The sequence below is a fragment of the Malaclemys terrapin genome, chromosome 10, assembly GCF_027887155.1.
Source record: "Malaclemys terrapin pileata isolate rMalTer1 chromosome 10, rMalTer1.hap1, whole genome shotgun sequence".
NCBI classification, from domain to species: Eukaryota; Metazoa; Chordata; order Testudines; family Emydidae; genus Malaclemys; species Malaclemys terrapin.
In genome coordinates, this window is record NC_071514.1 from 41,542,098 (window position 1) to 41,559,696 (window position 17,599).

General features: G+C 42.8%; 1 protein-coding gene across 2 annotated transcripts in view; it reads left to right on the forward strand.

The window, feature by feature from the left end:
* The window catches only part of CSNK1G1 (casein kinase 1 gamma 1), a 330,992-nt gene that overhangs the window by 121,779 nt on the left and 191,614 nt on the right, over positions 1–17,599 (forward strand). For both annotated transcript variants that reach the window (XM_054041786.1, XM_054041787.1), the window contains exon 3: positions 12,204–12,244. In XM_054041786.1, coding sequence (XP_053897761.1) covers positions 12,204–12,244 — 41 coding nt within the window. The remainder of the gene's footprint in view (positions 1–12,203; positions 12,245–17,599) is intronic.

Sequence of the window (17,599 nt, forward strand, 5' to 3'; positions counted from 1 at the left end):
AATGGAGCATCTCTTGTCACTGTCCAGCAATAGTCCGCAAGCATTGATGGGCTCCATTTGCCCTGATAGCATTTCTCCATTGTTGCAATGTCCTGGTGAAATCGCTCGCCGTGCTCGTTGCTCACTGCGTGAGAGTGCAAAATACTTTGTGTATCCAGTCTGCAGACCAAGCAAGAGAGCAACAACCTTCAAATCTCCACAAAGCTGGCACTGATGTTGGTCATAGTTTATGCACCTCAAAAGTTGTTTCATGTTGTCATAGGTTTCCTTCATATGGACTGCATAACCAACTGGAATTGATGGCAAAACATTGCCATCATGCAGTAAAACAGCTTTAAGACTCGTCTTCGATGAATCAATGAACAGTCTCCATTCATCTGGATCGTGAACGATATTGAGGGCTGCCATCACACCATCGATGTTGTTGCAGGCTACAAGATCACCTTCCATGAAGAAGAATGGGACAAGATCCTTTTGACGGTCACGGAACATGGAAATCCTACCATCACCTGCCAGGAGATTCCGCTGCTGTAGTCTGAAGCCCAACAGCTCTGCCTTACTCTTGGGTAGTTCCAAATCCCTGACAAGGTTATTCAGCTCACCTTGTGTTAGGAGGAGGAGGATGGGAGAAAATGTGGGTCCTGTGACATTGATGGTTCAGGACCAGAAGTTTCATCCTCTTCCTCTTCCTCGTCTGACTCAAGTGAGAATGATTCTGGTGCATCAGGAACCGGCAGTCCTTCTCCGTGGGGTACTGGGCGTATAGCTGATGGAATGTTTGGATAATGCACAGTCCACTTTTTCTTCTTTGACAGACCTTTCCCAACTGGAGGCACCATGCAGAAGTAACAATTGCTGGTATGATCTGTTGGCTCTCTCCAAATCATTGGCACTGCAAAAGGCATAGATTTCCTTTTCCTGTTCAACCACTAGCGAAGATTTGTTGCACAAGTGTTGCAGCATATGTGTGGGGCCCACCTCTTGTCCTGATCTCCAATTTTGCAGCCAAAATAAAGGCGATAGGCTTTCTTAACCATAGTGGTTATACTGCGCTTTTGTGATGCAAAAGTCACTTCACCACAAACATAGCAGAAGTTATCTGCACTGTTCACACAAATACGAGGCATCTCTGCTCACTTTGGCTAAACAGAAATATGTGTCCCTTTGCAAAATCAAACACTGACAAATAAGAGAGCATGACACTGTATGATTTCTAGAGCTGATATAGGGCAATTTGTTCAGCAGAGTGATGTAAGCTTTGTTATGATTGCATCATCCATGACTTCTACGAATAACATGATGCAATTCATATCATGTATGACGCAATACCAGCTTCAGATTGTATCATTCATTGTTTTGCCTAAAAAGCAAGTACTGTCCCAACCCAGTCATAGATTTATTCATCGACCCCGTCAAAGATGTATTTTAGTCATTTCTGGTTTAAATTGAGATCCCTTCCCTTTATAACTCACTTATCCTCCACCATTCCCAAGTCAAGGGTCGTATATACTGACCCAATAGCATATCTTGAAAACTAGAGCCAATCAACAATTTTAAGCATCATTTTCGTTCTCAGTGACCCAGAATTAGTAAAGTTTGACTACATTTATTTCAGAAGCATTTTGGCTGTAGAGCAGTGTAATCAGTTGCTTCTGGAAATCTCACGTACCCCGAAAGTGTAACTCCTGTCTGGCAATAAAATCGAATGCCAGAAAAAACAGGGAGATCAAAGTACATCTTGTCAGAATGGAGAGCGCTCTTCGCCTGGCTTCTGTTCCAGTCCTAGAGACATTTCCCCCCTTGCCCTCATACTAACGAGTCTCCGAGTAAATCAGGTACTTCTACTGCCTCAGCAGTGCACTCCCTGGGAGCAGCTAAGAAGAAAAGTCAAGATTCCTTTCATAATGTCTCTGAAGAACAGACCTCTAGCCCTCTGGATAGGGAACCTACATTGAAGAAGCTGCAGTTTCCAATGACACTAGCCATTTCAGCACCCATTGGTCTCCAACCTGATACTCACAAGGCTTTTGGTTCCTCAGGTACTGAAAGAATTGTTAAGCCTCAGGACTCCAAAATGTTGGACTCCGCTAGACTATCGGTACTGACCGGGGAGCGAAGTGATAAAAAGAGGTCTACCTCTTCTCAGTCGGTACTGAGAGACTGGTCAGGCACTCCTTGGACTCCCCTTGGAACATGAAAGGCACTTGGTACTGTCAACTCCCTCAGCAATAATTATTTCTGCTCAGGCCAGTGCCACAGTGCCAACAACTGTTTCAGTACTAAAGGAATTTTGATGTCCTTGACCTCCCTGTGTCCAAGATTCCTGACTCACGATTGTTTAGTACCAATCTGTTCTCAGTACCAAGGACACGTCTGGTACCAATGGACTTACCTCCTGTTTCTTTCAGTCGTCTGCTACTCCTAGAGTAATGTGGAAGAGGAGGATTCTAACGATCTTACCTCAGTTTCTCAAATATCTGTTAAAGGTTCACCACATCTCTAGAGGGATACTTTTCCACAGGTCTTTGAAGAAGCCGATTATATTTGTGAGAAATATTTACAGACAAGACTTTGTTGGTTTGAACACCCATGGGTCATATGCACCGTCAGCCATACTGGAATCCCTGGGTGGCTTACAATCAGCATTTTTCAAGGGCCTCAAGTACCACATGACAGAGATAGAGACTATCTATCATCTTTCCTTTCGAGGAGACCTGAACCTTTGAGGAATAGGAAGCGAGAGCTGAATAGGAGGTCTCCCCACATAGCCAACATCTCTTCTTCATCCCCAGATGAAGCTGTTGTTCTACCTCCACCATCCCTGGCCGACTACTTCAGGCAGTTTCAGGATCTTATTAAGAGGACCGCAGACTCCTTACAGATCCTGCTTGAGAAGGTTAGAGATTCTCATCAAAAGCTGCTTGACATCCTGCATACAGCATATCTGCATAGATTGCCTTTCCTGTTATCAAAGCCCTCCTGGACTCAGCAAAGGTAATCTGGCATACGCCAGACACAATTCTACCCACCTGCAAGAGAGTGGATAAGAAATACTATATTTCCTCGAAGGACTTGGAATTTTCCCAATCCTCTGGTATTTGAGATGATTGGTGCTGCCCTTCCACATTCATCACACACAATCTTTATCATAGGGTATAGATTTAAAGTGCCTCAACCTGTTCTGGTACAAAGTCATACTTGTCATCCACTCTACTTTTCAGAATCGCCAGCTACCAGATGTTAATGGTGAAATAAATCCACCCAAATTATGCCAGACTGAACTCCTTTATTGAGCATCTCCCATCAGAGCATAGAGAACAATTTCAGGAGATCATTGCAGAAGGCTGGCTTCTTGCCAGAACATCTCTGTAAGCCTCCCTTGAACTGCTGACAGTGCTGTTTGTTCTTTCTCTGTGGCAGTAGTTATGAGAAGAACCTTCTGGCTCCAGCTCTCAGGATTTCCAAGGGAGGTCTAGAATACTGTTGAGGACTTTCCTTTTGGTGGCTCCAAACTGGAAAGCATCGACGCGTCTTTGCACACGTTAAGGGATTCCAGAACCACTCTGTGTTCTCTGGGAATTTATATACCTACTCATAAAAGAAAATTAAGTACATCCCAGACAACTCAGAGATCTTGCCCTGCTCAATTCTCTGGCTCCCAGAGACTGTGTGAATCCCTACACCAAAGAGAGTTTCTTCCTCTGGAACTTATCTATCTCTGTCTCCTCTTCAGCCTCTAAGCACCAGTTTTGATGGATTATCCTGCCTTCCTCCCCTTGGTGACCACCTATACAACTGCTGATGAGCTTGGAGGTTTACCATTACAGACAAGTAGTTTTGACGATCATCTCCACACGATACTCCATCCACTACACTTCCCTCCTGCCTTCCATCCCTCCCGTCCCCGTTTCTTTTCAGGAAACCCTCTCATGAGCACCTTCTAAAACAAGAAATAGCACCCAAGAGTAGGAGAGAGTCTATAGAACGTGTTCTCATGCAACTCAGAGGGAAGGGGTTTTATTCCAGGTACTTCCCAGTTCCAAAAAACAAACTAACAAAAACGGTGGTTGGAGACCCATCCCAGATTTAAGCCTACTCAACACCTTTGTGAAGGCACAGAAATTCAAAATGGTAGCACTTCCCTCACTTGACCAAGGGGATTGACTCTTAGCCCCCAACCTTGAGGATGCATATCTCCATGTAACTATCCATCTCTCCCACAGAATGTTTTAAGTTTCACTGTAGGTCAGGACCACTTTAGATATAGGGTGCTCCCTTTCAGCCTTTCACGTGCCTTAAGAGTCTTTTTGAAATTTGTCAGTAGTAGAGGTGCACCTCTACAGCAAAGGCATGTTGGTAGTCCCTTACCTCGACGATTGGCTTCTGAAAGGTCACTCTCATGCAGAAGCTTTTCTGGCTAATAGTAAGGCCATAGACCACTTCCTCGAACTGGGTCTACAACTGAACATTCAAAATTCACTTTGACTCCTGTACAAAAGTCGGAATTCATAGACTTTCACTGTTATCAAATCAAGGTACGCTACCTCCCAATGTACAAGTTTGTGGCCCCATCCAATATAGTCAACATAATCCAGTTCAGCTCTCAAACATCAGTCAAGAGCTTTCTACAGCTCCTGGGACATATGGCAGCTGGTACTTTTGTCATGGAAGGTTGCGAATGCGTTGCCTTCAGAGGTGGCTCAGGACAGTTAATTCACCAAGCAGACAGTCTAAACAAACTACTTTCCATACCCACATTCATGAAGGAATTTCTCTAGTGGTGGCAACACCCTCACAATGTCTGTGCAGGAATTCCTTTTGCTCACCTTTCCCCAGCAATATTTATAATGACAGATTCATCCCTGTTAGGTTGGGGAGCACATGTAGACACACTCAAGGCCAAAAGCAGGTGGACACCTCTTGAGGCCATTCTGCACATCAGCTTGCTGGAACTCAGGGCAGTGAGATATTCCTGTGTCCAATTTCTATCATTGATTGAGGCAAACACATAAAGATCATGACAGACCTGTCATGCACATTCTATATCTGGGTGGCCAACCTATGGCTCTGGAGCCACATGCGGCTCTTCAGAAGTTAATATGCGGCTCCTTGTATAGGCACTGACTCCAGGGCTGGAGCTACAGGCACCAACTTTCCAATGTGCTGGGGGGTGCTCACTGCTCTGCCACAGGCCCTGCCCCCACTCCACCCCTTCCCACCCTCTCCTCTGAGCCTGCCATGCCCTCGCTCCTTCCCCTCCCCGCCCCCCAGAGCATCCTGCATGCCACAAAACAGCTGATCAGTAGTTGCAGGGAGGGAGCAGGAAGAACTGATTGGCGGGGCTGCTAGTGGGCGGGAGGCACTGGGAGCACGGGGGTGGGAGCTGATGGGGGGGCTGCTGATGTATTACTGTGGCTCTTTGGCGATGTACATTGGTAAATTCTGGCTCCTTCTCAGGCTCAGGTTGGCCATCCCTTTTCTATATCAACCGACAGGTTGTACTTCACTGCTATTTCAGCAATGGGGCACCCCTCAGGTAGACGAGTTCATTGTAGCCAGGAACAAAAAAAGTACACAGTTCTGCTCCAGAGGCAGGCTGGTTCACCAGTCCTGATGGGGATACTTTCTTCTTCACTAGTTATCGGGTCTTCTGTATTTGTTCCCACCATCTCCTCTAATATCCAAAGTTCTGTTCTAGATAAAGAAAGACAAGGCCAAGGTTATTCTAATAGTCCCAATATGGTCCAGACAGACACGGTTCCCTTACATCATTCAGTTGGCTACTTGCTCACCGATCACTCTCCAGACTGCCCCTTATCTTCTCTCCCAAGAAAATGGACAGATCCTTCACCTGAATCTGAGTTCTTCACCTCAAAGCATGGCTGGCCGTTGGTTCGCAGGATTAGAACCAACCTGTTCAGAGACAGTAAAGAGAATACTATTTCACAGCATAAAACAGTCTACACGTTACACTTACTTACAAATGGACAAGTTTCAGCTACTGCTGTAACCTTAAACACATTCCACCAACATCCTCCTTGCTGTCAGATGTACTGGACTACATCCAAGAGTTGAAAAGCTCGGGACTGTTTTTTGAGCTCCATTAGAGTCCATCTGGCAGCCATCATGGCTTTCCACTCCCCAATAGAGTGTGTTTCCATATTCGCTCACCCAATGGCAGTGAGGTTCCTCAAGGAAATTGGAAGTTTCTTTCCACAAGTCAAGTGGTCTATCCCAACTTGAGACCTCAGTTTGGTTCTTAAATGCCTTACAAGACTACTGTTTGAGCCAATGGCTACCTACTCACTCCTCCATTTATCAATGAAGAGAGCATTCCTGGTAGTTGTCATGTCTGCTTGATGAGTTGGGAAAGTAGAGGCCCTCGTGGCATCCCCCACCCCGCCTTCACAATATTTTTCAAAGACAAAGTCAGGTTATAACAGCACTCCAAAAATATCCATATTAAACCGCCCTTATATCTTCCTGTCTTTACCCTAAACCTCAACTGGTAAGGAAGAGATGCTGCTTTACACACTATGTCAGGAGGGCTCTGACCTTTTACCTTGGCAGGACTAAATCTTTTAGAAAGTCTTCCAAGTTGTTTCTCTGTGCATCTGTGTTCTAGTACACATTGATTTTTATTCAAGAAGGAGATGTTTTGTCATGTTAATTAATTAATCCATGCACTCAACAAATATTACTTCCTGGACAAATATGTGTAATGTATTGTAAACTGGATATTGAATTGGAGAGTACACGTATAAAATTTGTGGATGACTCCAAGTTGGGAGAGATTACAAGCTTTTTGTTGGACAGAATTAGAATTCAGAATGACCTTGACAAATTGGAGAATTGATCGGCAATCAATAAGATGAAATTCAATAAAGTGCAAAGTACTCCACTTAGAAAGGGAAATCAAATGCACACCTTTAAAATGGGAATAACTGACTCCGTGGCAGTGCTGCTGAAAAGGATCTAGGGGTTATAGTGAATCACTAATTGAATATAAGCCAACAATGTGCTACAGTTGTGAAAAATGCTAATATCATTCTGGGGGTGTATTAACAGGAATGCAATATGTAAAACCCACAGGAGGTGGGTTGCATTGCTCTACTCTGCATTGGTGAGGCCTCAGCTGAAGTACTCTGTCCAGTTCTGGGAGCCACGCTTTAGGAAAGATGTGGACAAATTGGAGAGTCCAGAGGAGAGCAGCAAAAATGATAAAAGATTTAAAAAACATGACCTCTGAAGAAAGGTTTATAAACCTACAACAACAAAAAACAGAGCATGTATATTCTTGAGAAAAGAAGACGGGGGGTGGGGAAGGGGAGCTCATTAACTCTTCAAATATGTTAAGGGCTATTATAAAGATGATGATCAATTGTTCTCCATGGCTGCTGGCACTAGGACAAAAAGTAATGGGCTTAAACTGTGGCAGGGGAGATCCAGATTAAATATAGTTTTTAACTATAATGATAGTTATTCTCTGGAATAGGCTTGAGAATCCCCATTAGTGGAGGTTTTCAAGAAGAAGTTGAACAAACACCGGTCAGGGATGGTCTAGGTTTACTTGGCCCTACATCAGCACAGGGGGCTGGACTTAATGACTTCTCAAGGCCCCTTCCAGCACTACGTTTATGATTCTAAATTGAGCCCAAGGATTAAACAAACTTTTTTTTGTTCTAGAACATGTTTGTGGAATGTCTTAACTAGCATTTATCAATGTGTTGATTTAGCTCATTTAATTGGCAATTAAACAGTTAAAACAGGACCAGAAACTCTAAACTAGGTATGTCTTTAGATTCTTGGGTCCTAGTCTCAGTTTGCGTAACCTCTCATTCTGATATGATACCCACAGAATCAGCTTGCTGATTTAAATCTATTTAAATAATTGACTTGAATTGTGCTTAGTATTTGTTTTCTAGTTATCCTTCTAAAGAGAGGTTGATTTTCAGTGATTGGTAACTATTAAAACATATTGATTTTCAATTTAAGGCTTGTGCGCACTCGGCACAGTGCAGACTACGGGGCTGTGAATTGCAGAGCATGCCAAAAAGTTGCACTCAAACTACCCTGTGTGGACACTGCTGGCACTAACTAAAAGGTGCCAAGTTCATGTTAACATAATTCTCTATGTTAACACGGAGTCGGTGCCTTTTAGTTTGTATCAGCAGCATCCACATGGGACAGTTAAAGTGCAACTCTTTGCTATTCGTATCACCATAATCTGCACTGTGGTGCAGAATAAATGTAGCCAAAATAGAGCCTTTACACTAAATTTTGTGCTGCTCTTTGCTAATTAGGAGAACACTGTCTGTACAAATGTGTTTAGGCAATTACTGTATATACTCATTCATAAGCTGAATATTTTTGGTTAAAAAATGAAGCATCAAAGAGCGCGGGTGGGCTTATCAACGTATCTACACCAAAATTTGATGATTTTAAGCTCTATGCAATTATTGAATTGAATATATAATACAGTGTCGTTTTATTTACCTGGAGCATCCGCAGGCATGGAGTCCCTCAGCTCCCAGTGGCCGCAGTTCACGGTTCCCAGCCCATGGGAGCTTCAGGAAGTGGTGGCCAGCATGTCCCGTGGCCTATGCCATTTCCCGCAGCTCCCATTGGCTGGGAACAGCTAACCATGGCCACTGGGAGCTGAGGGGCTCCATGCCTGTGGACACTCCAGGTAAACAAAACAGTTTATCCTGATGGGCTGGGAGCCAAAGTTTGCTGACCCATTTATTGAGGTCAATACTGCAGCCTTTTAAAGTTGCAAATGCTTTGTTTAGTGGACTAGATTGGCTTGAAATGAATGCTAAAAGAGCAGTGCTGCAGATCTGCATAGGTTTCAGAGTAGCAGCCATGTTAGTCTGTATCCGCAAAAAGAGCAGGAGTACTTGTGGCACCTTGGTCTCTAAGGTGCCACAAGTACTCCTGTTGTTTTTGCAGATCTGCATGACATTTGACCCATGCATTTCACAAAATGCTACACCTTAAAGTCAATCAGAAAAATACAATGAACGATAGTACTATAGCACTAGTGTCAGTCCACTACTGTGTAATTTGATCTCTTCATGCGTTTCTACCAATGGACCTTGTAAGTCTCGAGCCAATATGAAAATATAACGCACAGAATCGATGGAATCTCTAATAAAATTTAAATAGCCTGTTATCGCCACAGACATGCCAATCTACAGGGCTGCTTTGAAATAAACAAAGAACAATAATAATTTGACAGTGATAAAGCAGGTGACGTTCCTATATAAAGTCCTACAAAATCTGTAACATGATGATGATTATTATTTTCATACTAGTATTTAAAATGAATGGTGAAATCAAAAGAAAACGGTCTGCTTATCACACAGCATTCAATTATTGTTGAATATGCAGAAGCAAACAATAATTGCGCACTACTTGTGAATTCTGTATCAATGAGAAGCAAGTAAGAGAATGGTGAAAAAATAAAACACAAAAAGATACGTCAAGAAGCAAGAAAAAATGTCCAACGAGGTGCACTTCATTTCCTGAGCTGGAGAAAGATCTCAATAATCGGGTTGTTGAATGTTGACAAAATGGGTACATTGTCACTAGAACTGGAATTCGTCTGTATGCTCTGCAAATGTCAAAGGACGACAAATACAAGTCAGTAACGCCGTCAGTGTTTGTTGCATCGGTGGGTTGGTGTACTCGCTTCAGGAACCATCATGGTCTCTGTCTTCGTCAGCGAACAAAGATAGCGCAAAAGCTGCCGAGCGATCTGGAAGAAAAAAATTGAATCTTTCCAAAGGTTTATTATAAAATATCGAAAGGAATATGCATTTGAGCAGTCACAAATAGGAAATATGGACAAAACACCGATGACATTTGATCTCCCGAGCAACAGAACGGAAACCAGTGATGGTGAAAAAGTTTTAATTAAAACCACTGGCCATGAAAATATCCATTTTTACGGTGGTTTTATCGTGTTTGGCAAATGGATCAAAGCTCCCTCCTGCCTAGAAACATGAAATTTCCTGCTGGTGTCATCGTACGTGCACACAAAAAGGGATGGATGGATCAAAGTGGAACTGTTGAATGGCTGGAAAAAGTGTGGAATAAGATACCAGGAGCACTTTTCAAGAAACCTGCTATGCTCGTTTCGGACTTATTCAGGGCGCACAAGACTGATGAGGTGGAAAAACGTGACCAAAAAAATGAAAACTACTTTGGCTGTAATACCTGGAGGCTTAACTTCAGTTCTACAACCTCTTGATGTCTGCCTGAACAAACCCTTTAAAGACAGGCTACGCAAAATGTGGTCTGAATGGATGTGCTCAGGCATCGCGAACTTGACAAAAGGTGGGACTCTTATGAAGCCTGAAATCAATCTGGTCGCCCAGTGGGTCAAGGAGCGTGGGTGTCCATTCCCTCGGAAAATAAAAATCATTTCAGAAATGCTGTATCAGCAATGCACTCAAAGGGTCAGAAGATGATGCCATATTTGATGATGACACAACAGAGGCTAATGATGAGAAGGAATCTGAGTCTGAAGATGACCCTGCTGAAATCTACAATGACAATGCAGGTGCAGCTGTGACTGAAGCAGAGTTTAATGAACTGTTTGGTGAATCAGAGAGTGATTCGGACTGAGAAGGATTTTAAGACTTTTTAAATAAGTACCTTAGAACAATATTAGACTTTAAAATCAGTAAATGGATATTTAAAACATTGACTGTAATTTTGAAGATGAATACATATTTGTTCAGTTATTATAACAACAAGTTTTTTGTTAGATTACATTAAAATAATTCTAGCAAAACTTTTGAGTGTTTCTTGTGAGGCCGACTTTTAAAATGTAGCAGGGGTTGGAAAACTTTGGCTCCAGGCCCATAAGGGTAAGCTGCTGGTGGGTTGGGACGTTTTGTTTACTTGGAGCGTCTGCAGGCACGGAGTCCCCCAGCTCCCAGTGGCCGCGGTTTGCCGTTCCCAGCCAATGGGCGCAGCGGGAAGTGGCGCCACTTCCCTCAACTCCCATTGGCTGGGAAGGCAAACTGCGGCCACTGGGAGCTGGGGGGCTCCGTGCCTGCCAACGCTCCAGGTAAACAAAATGTCCAGTCCCGCTAGCAGCTTACCCTGACTGGCCAGGAGCCAAAGTTTCCCAACCCCTGAAATGTAGGATCGGCTTATGAAAGGATCATACAGTTTTTGCTATTTTTACCTATCCATCTTGGGGGCTCGGCTTATAAACGAATGGGCTAATGAACGAGTATATATGGTAGTTAGCTTAACTGACATTTATTCTGATTCCTAATTGTTATGTTTTATTATTTTAAAAAACTGACTGACGCATTTCTTAATTATTAGATTAATTTTTTACTTGTAATTTGTGTCAAGCTCTGTTTGGATGGAAATTCCAATTCAATTAAATGCACAAAAACAGTCTTTTAAAATATTTGTATTTAATAAAAAAAAACTAACTTTTTTTTCTTATGTATCCAGCACGCTTTGAAAGGTTATCAAAATGTATTAAACAATGGAAGTATTATCTGTAGTTACTGAATTGAACTTGTTTTGGGTTACCATGTCCTTCAAGATTTTAGAATTAGTATATCTCATCCTCTCACACCTACTTGATTCTAGACAAGCTTTTCTGCCTTTTCAACTCCCATTGGTTTCTTAACTTTGAATGAAGTAGTTATTGAACTAAACTAGTTGAATAAACTGAAATCAAGAAAATATTGTTTTTGCACTTGCAGAAGAGGCTACTACTTTCAAAAGCTGGTTTAGCACTTCAACAAACTCTGGTTTGATATGCTTAGCCAGTGACTTCTACCAATTCAGTGGTTTGACTATTTAAAATGGCAGCAGATGTGTACTGGTTAATATTTGTAATAGATGATCGTACGTTTAGGCCTTAACATAGGTGGTCATAATCTTCTATTTTAATTTATATTCGTTTATTTTCTAAAAAGCCATTAATTTAAATAAATCCGTTTTAAGTAAAAAACAGATTTAATTTTTTTAAATCAATTTTTGTCTGCCATGAATTAGTGCAAGCTGTTTCTAGTCTAGCTTAGTGAGCTATTATACTTATTGTGGATTATTAATAATTATACCTATGTTGGGTCTGTTCATTGAATTGTCTAAATTGGTTTTTGCACTTAGTCTAGGAATATTGTCTGTCATACATGTGATACTGAAAGTCTTTCTCTTTTTCACAGGCAAAAATCTCTATACCAATGAATATGTAGCGATCAAACTGGTAAGTAGAATCTTAATTTAATGGTTGTATTATGTAAAAATATCTTGACAGTTGCAAATGTCATGCACAGAAGGCAACTTTTTCACCCTACACTTATTTTATACTGAACTCTTGCCAGGGCCGGCTCCAGCATTTCTGCCGCCCCAAGCGCAAAAAAAAAAAAAAAAAAAAAAGGCGATCGGGGGGGGAGCTGCGATCGGCGGCGGCAGTTCGGCAGCAGGTCCTTCGCTCCTAGAGGGAGTGAGGGACCTGCCGCCCCCGAATTACCGCAGGTGCCGCCCCTCTCCCTTGGCCGCCCCAAGCACCTGCTTGTTAAGCTGGTGCCTGGAGCTGGCCCTGACTCTGGCTGAACAGAGGTGAGAGCATCCTAGGCTAGGGTAATATGAGAACAAGACTTTTCAATTAGAATAGATGCTTAGAGAATTTTAAAATCATAGCTGTGGCACCTTTCTTAAACTGGAATGATGGCATAGGGGAATATCATGTAGATCCCAGTGAATAGTGCTAACTATTTGGGTTATCACTTATACGTTCAAATGTTGCCACTTTAGAATTATGTTTGTCTGTGTCCATGATTTCATTGCCACAGCAGTATTTTTATTTTTTTAAGTTTGCAAGCCTGTTGTGGCAGGTACTGTGCCTTCCTTTGTACTGCACTTAGTACACTGAGCACTGCCAGAAACACATAATCAACCAGCCATTTTTCTGATTCCATAAAAACCCAAGTTTTTAACATTTAAACTATTCTAATTCTTTAGTTCTCTGTCTTTATAGTTGATTCCTAAACAATATCTGAGTAAGCCAGAGTTTATCCATGTCACGTAAGAAGCTTTCCATTTTGTGTGCAGTGCCCAAGTTACTGATAAGTTGTCAGGCTGCAGCAAAACAGGTTAAAAGGAGAGATCACGCTGTGCAGTGCTCCATATTCTTTGTGAGCAGTGATGGAGGAAGCAGAGGAAAATCTCAGCTGAAAAGAGGTCTCTTTTGGGGATGGTGCAACTCCAAAACTATGGTGTCATACCTTAAACTCATCAAATGACAATGACATGAGTTTGCTAGGGTAGATATAGCCTTGCCTGCCACATCTTCCAAGAGCTCGGTTTCCTTCCAGCTTAATCTGAGGCGTGCCCAAAAATGAGGAACACAGTGCTCCCTGAATTACTTATACCTTCATCCAGACCACCTTATTTATGCATAATCAGGTGGGCAGCTATAGAGGATTTATTACAATGAAAAACTTGAAAAATGTCTGGATTCTGTCCTTTTAGTGGCATGCAATTGACTTTTGGGAATCTGGGTAAAGAGTGCCTGAGTGTTTTCACATGCCCAGTATTATGTGCCTCAAGGGAGATGGTGCTCAGTTCATGTACAATGCCTGTAATACGGAGAACACATGATGTGGGTTCTTGCGTCTCTTCCTTCCCCCAACAGCTGCAGTGAATTGTGATTGCAAAATTTTGTTAAAGAAGCATAGCAAATGGCTGGAATACAGCTTTCCTTTTGATCAGTTGCCCCTCTATAATACAAATAGACAAATTGTGGTCTGACAGTGGTTAAAACATGGGAGTAGGAGTCAGGGAAATTGTCTAACTTGGTTAAAGTCTAGCAGGTCTGCCAGAGCCAAGTCGCCTATCCTCTGTGTCTTGTAAAATAAGAATCATAGAATATCAGGGTTAGAAGAGTTTGAGTAGCAGCCGTGTTAGTCTGTATCCGCAAAAAGAAGAACAGGAGTACTTGTGGCACCTTAGAGACTAACAAATTTATTAGAGCATAAGCTTTCGTGGGCTACAGCCCACTTCTTCGGATGCAGAAGAGGTCATCTAGTCCAACCCCCTGCTCAAAGCAGGACCAATCCCCAACTAAATCCCCAAAAGGCCCCCTCAAGGATTGAACTCACAACCCTGAGTTTAGCAGGGCAATGCTCAAACCACTGAGCTATCCCTCCCCCCAAACATGTACTACACCAAACTGAGGTGTTTCACAACACTTAATCAGGAAAGAGGTGACAGAGACACTTAACTGAACCTCAACCATTTAGGACCTGTTTCAGGTATTCTTTAATTACAGAAATTTAAACAAAGCTTGAATATATAAATTTCAACTTCCATCTGTGTTACCTGAATTGGGTTTGTTTTTTTTAAGTGTATTTAGAATTCTTAGTCTTGCATTTTATATCAGACAGTCCCTTCATGGGCTTTAGTAGTAGTGTGCAGCTGGTAGATGTTGCCTACTTTTAAGTGTGGTCAGTGTGTCCGTCTCCTTAGGAAGCTCCAAACTGTTGCTTGGAGGAGATTGACCAACTACATGGTTCCAAACCCTCTGTTCTCAAGGCCAGGAAGAGAGAAGCAGAGAGATTTCACTCTCAATTCAGGTAACAGCTAAAACTATCTCTTGATTCCTGAGAGGTCTTCAAGCTACTGAAGGAGCTTCAGAGGTGTATGCCCTTCTCCCACAGGAAGCATCAAGCAATTTAGTTCAGACATTAGAACAAAGGGCAGAATATGAACTGCATGCCCAGCTTCTCTTATTTTGCACTGAAGGAGAGCTATGCTACTTCTGTGTACAGGCAGCAGCTGAGAGGAATTCCGCTGACAAGACAGTCCTTCCTTTTTTATGGAGGGAAGAAAGGCAGTTCCTACCCATGAGAACCTAGTGTTTGCAGGGCATGTTGGTTAGGCATACAGTGCATTTGCTTCTTGGGCTGTCCGATCTCCACTGTTGTTGTTTCTGGTTTTGAGAGTATAGTCTGTGCCTCTGTAAATCTTGGACTTTCTCCTTGGGAGTAAGTCCAAACTATCTGGTCTTTTTATGAAGATCAGGTCAGCAGTAAAGAGAAATGTCCTTTTGCAGTACTTAGTTGGCTGTCCATCGTAAGGGAGGCAAGGACACTCACTACTTTCTTGTAGAGCTGTGTAAATCCTCACTGTTTCTACCTCCACCTGCATCTCTTATGATACTGAGCTAGTTTGGAACCCATAGCTTCCTTTCATTTTTCATTTTGGGGTAAAAACATCAGCCAGACCATTTTGGAGGAATACTTCTAGTTGCTCCCAGCCAATTTGAGGGCTCTCGACGTAGGTGTGGTCGTCTTTGTACAGTGAGTTCTTTCACTGTTTTGCAAAAGACTTCTTGCAAGACTTCTCCTGTAGTGGATGTTTATCTTTTTATGCTGTGCAGTTGAAGGCATCCTACCCTATACCAAGGAAGTGTGTATAAACTGAGAATTGGGAGTAGATTCTCTAGTCAGATTAATCATGGCATCCAAATACTGAGCAGAAAATTACTCAGAACCTTTTGACAAAACCACGGCAAAGCTTCTGAAGAAAAAATGCTTCTTGCAAGCAGCCAAAGAATTTCAGTTCTTCTGTTGATTGAAGTGGCCAGATTTCTTGTATTCGTGAAGTAGCTTTGAGTGCATAAATGTTTAGTCACTAACTTGTTCAGATAGCTGTACAACTGAAATAGTGGCACACACGATACCTGCACAAAATAGGGAGAAATGGGGCCAAGAGTGGACAGCAATGCTTAGTGAAGATACGGTTAAGAGAATGCTTAAGGTGATGACTGGGGAGCTGGTCTAGAGCTGAATGTCTAATTAATTAATTAATTAATTAGGAAGCATGTTACAGTTGGATCAAGGTGGATTATGAACTGTGAAGGTGAAAAGCCAGGAAAATAGTACTGAGATGGGAAGGGAAGGAAGAGCCCATAATCAAAATCAGGACGTCAAGAATCTTCAAAACACTTTACAAACATTAACATTTCTTTCCATTTTCACAGATGTGGAATCAGAAAAGTTCAGAGCCTACTTTCTGAAAGTTTTGAAGTGTGCAAATGTGTATCTAACTTGCACATACAGCTAATACACTCCATTCACTGCACATAGAAATTAAGTGCACCTGAAGCTTTTAAAAAGCTGGTGTGGGTGGTGTGCCCAATCTACCTAGGGAGTCTGTCAATACCAGGATTAGGTCTGGTGGGCTCCTCAGATCATACTGTACAATAAAGATCCAATTTGTAAACTTATTCAGTTGAAGAATGTACATGAAATAGGCTCCTACAGCTTTAGCAAAAACAGAAATCCAGCTGTTTTCTGCTTTTTCTATACTAAACAGGTTTTATGAAGATTGTTTAGCAATGGTATAAATGATTCCCTTTATGGAAAGAAGCCAGTAATATACAAAGGACTCTTAGGCCTGGTCTACACTAGGCGTTTATGTCGAAGTTAGCGCCGTTACATCGAATTAACCCTGCACCCGTCCACACCGCGAAGGTATTTAGTTCGATATAGAGGTCTCTTTAATTCGACTTCTGTACTCCTCCCCGACGAGGGGAGTAGCGCTAAATTCGACATGGCCATGTCGAATTAGGGTAGGTGTGGATGGAAATCGACGCTAATAGCTCCGGGAGCTATCCCACAGTGCACCACTCTGTTGACGCTCTGGACAGCAGTACGAGCTCGGATGCTCTGAACAGCCACACAGGAAAAGCCCCGGGAAAATTTGAATTTGAATTCCTTTTCCTGTCTGGCCAGTTTGAATCTCATTTCCTGTCTGGACATTGTGGCGAGCTCAGCAGCACTGGCAATGATGCAGAGCTCTCCAGCAGTGATGGCCGTGCAATCTCAGAATAGAAAGAGGGCCCCAGCATGGACTGATCGGGAAGTCTTGGATCTCATCGCTGTGAGGGGTGATGAGTCCGTGCTTTCCGAGCTGCGCTCCAAGAAACGGAATGCAAAGATCTACGAGAAGATCTCTAAAGACATGTCAGAGAGAGGATACAGCCGGGATGCAACGCAGTGCCGCGTGAAAATCAAGGAGCTGAGACAAGGCTACCAGAAGACCAAAGAGGCAAACGGACGCTCCGGATCCCATCCCCAGACATCCCGTTTCTACGAGGCACTGCATTCCATCCTAGGTGCGGCCGCCACCACTACCCCACCAGTGACCGTGGACTCTGAGGATGGGATATTGTCCACGGCCGGATCCTCGGACATGTTAGCGGACGGGGAAGATGAGGAAGGAGAAGAGGTGGACGAGGCAGTCGACAGCACTCACAACGCTGGTTTCCCCGACAGCCAGGATCTCTTCATCACCCTTACAGAGATCCCCTACCAACCGTCCCCAGCCGTTACCCCGGACACAGAATCTGGGGAAGGATCAGCCAGTAAGTGTTGTAAACATCTAAACATTTATTTTTAACAGAACAGGAATATTAACAATTAAAAAAATGGGTTTCTCATGATTAGTTTGCCCTAGGCGCTTAACGGTTCAGTCATGGGCAGTGCAAGTTTGCTAGATTTTTTTTCAAATGTCCAGTTTTGCATGATTGTCCTGCCCAAGCCGCTCTACTGTT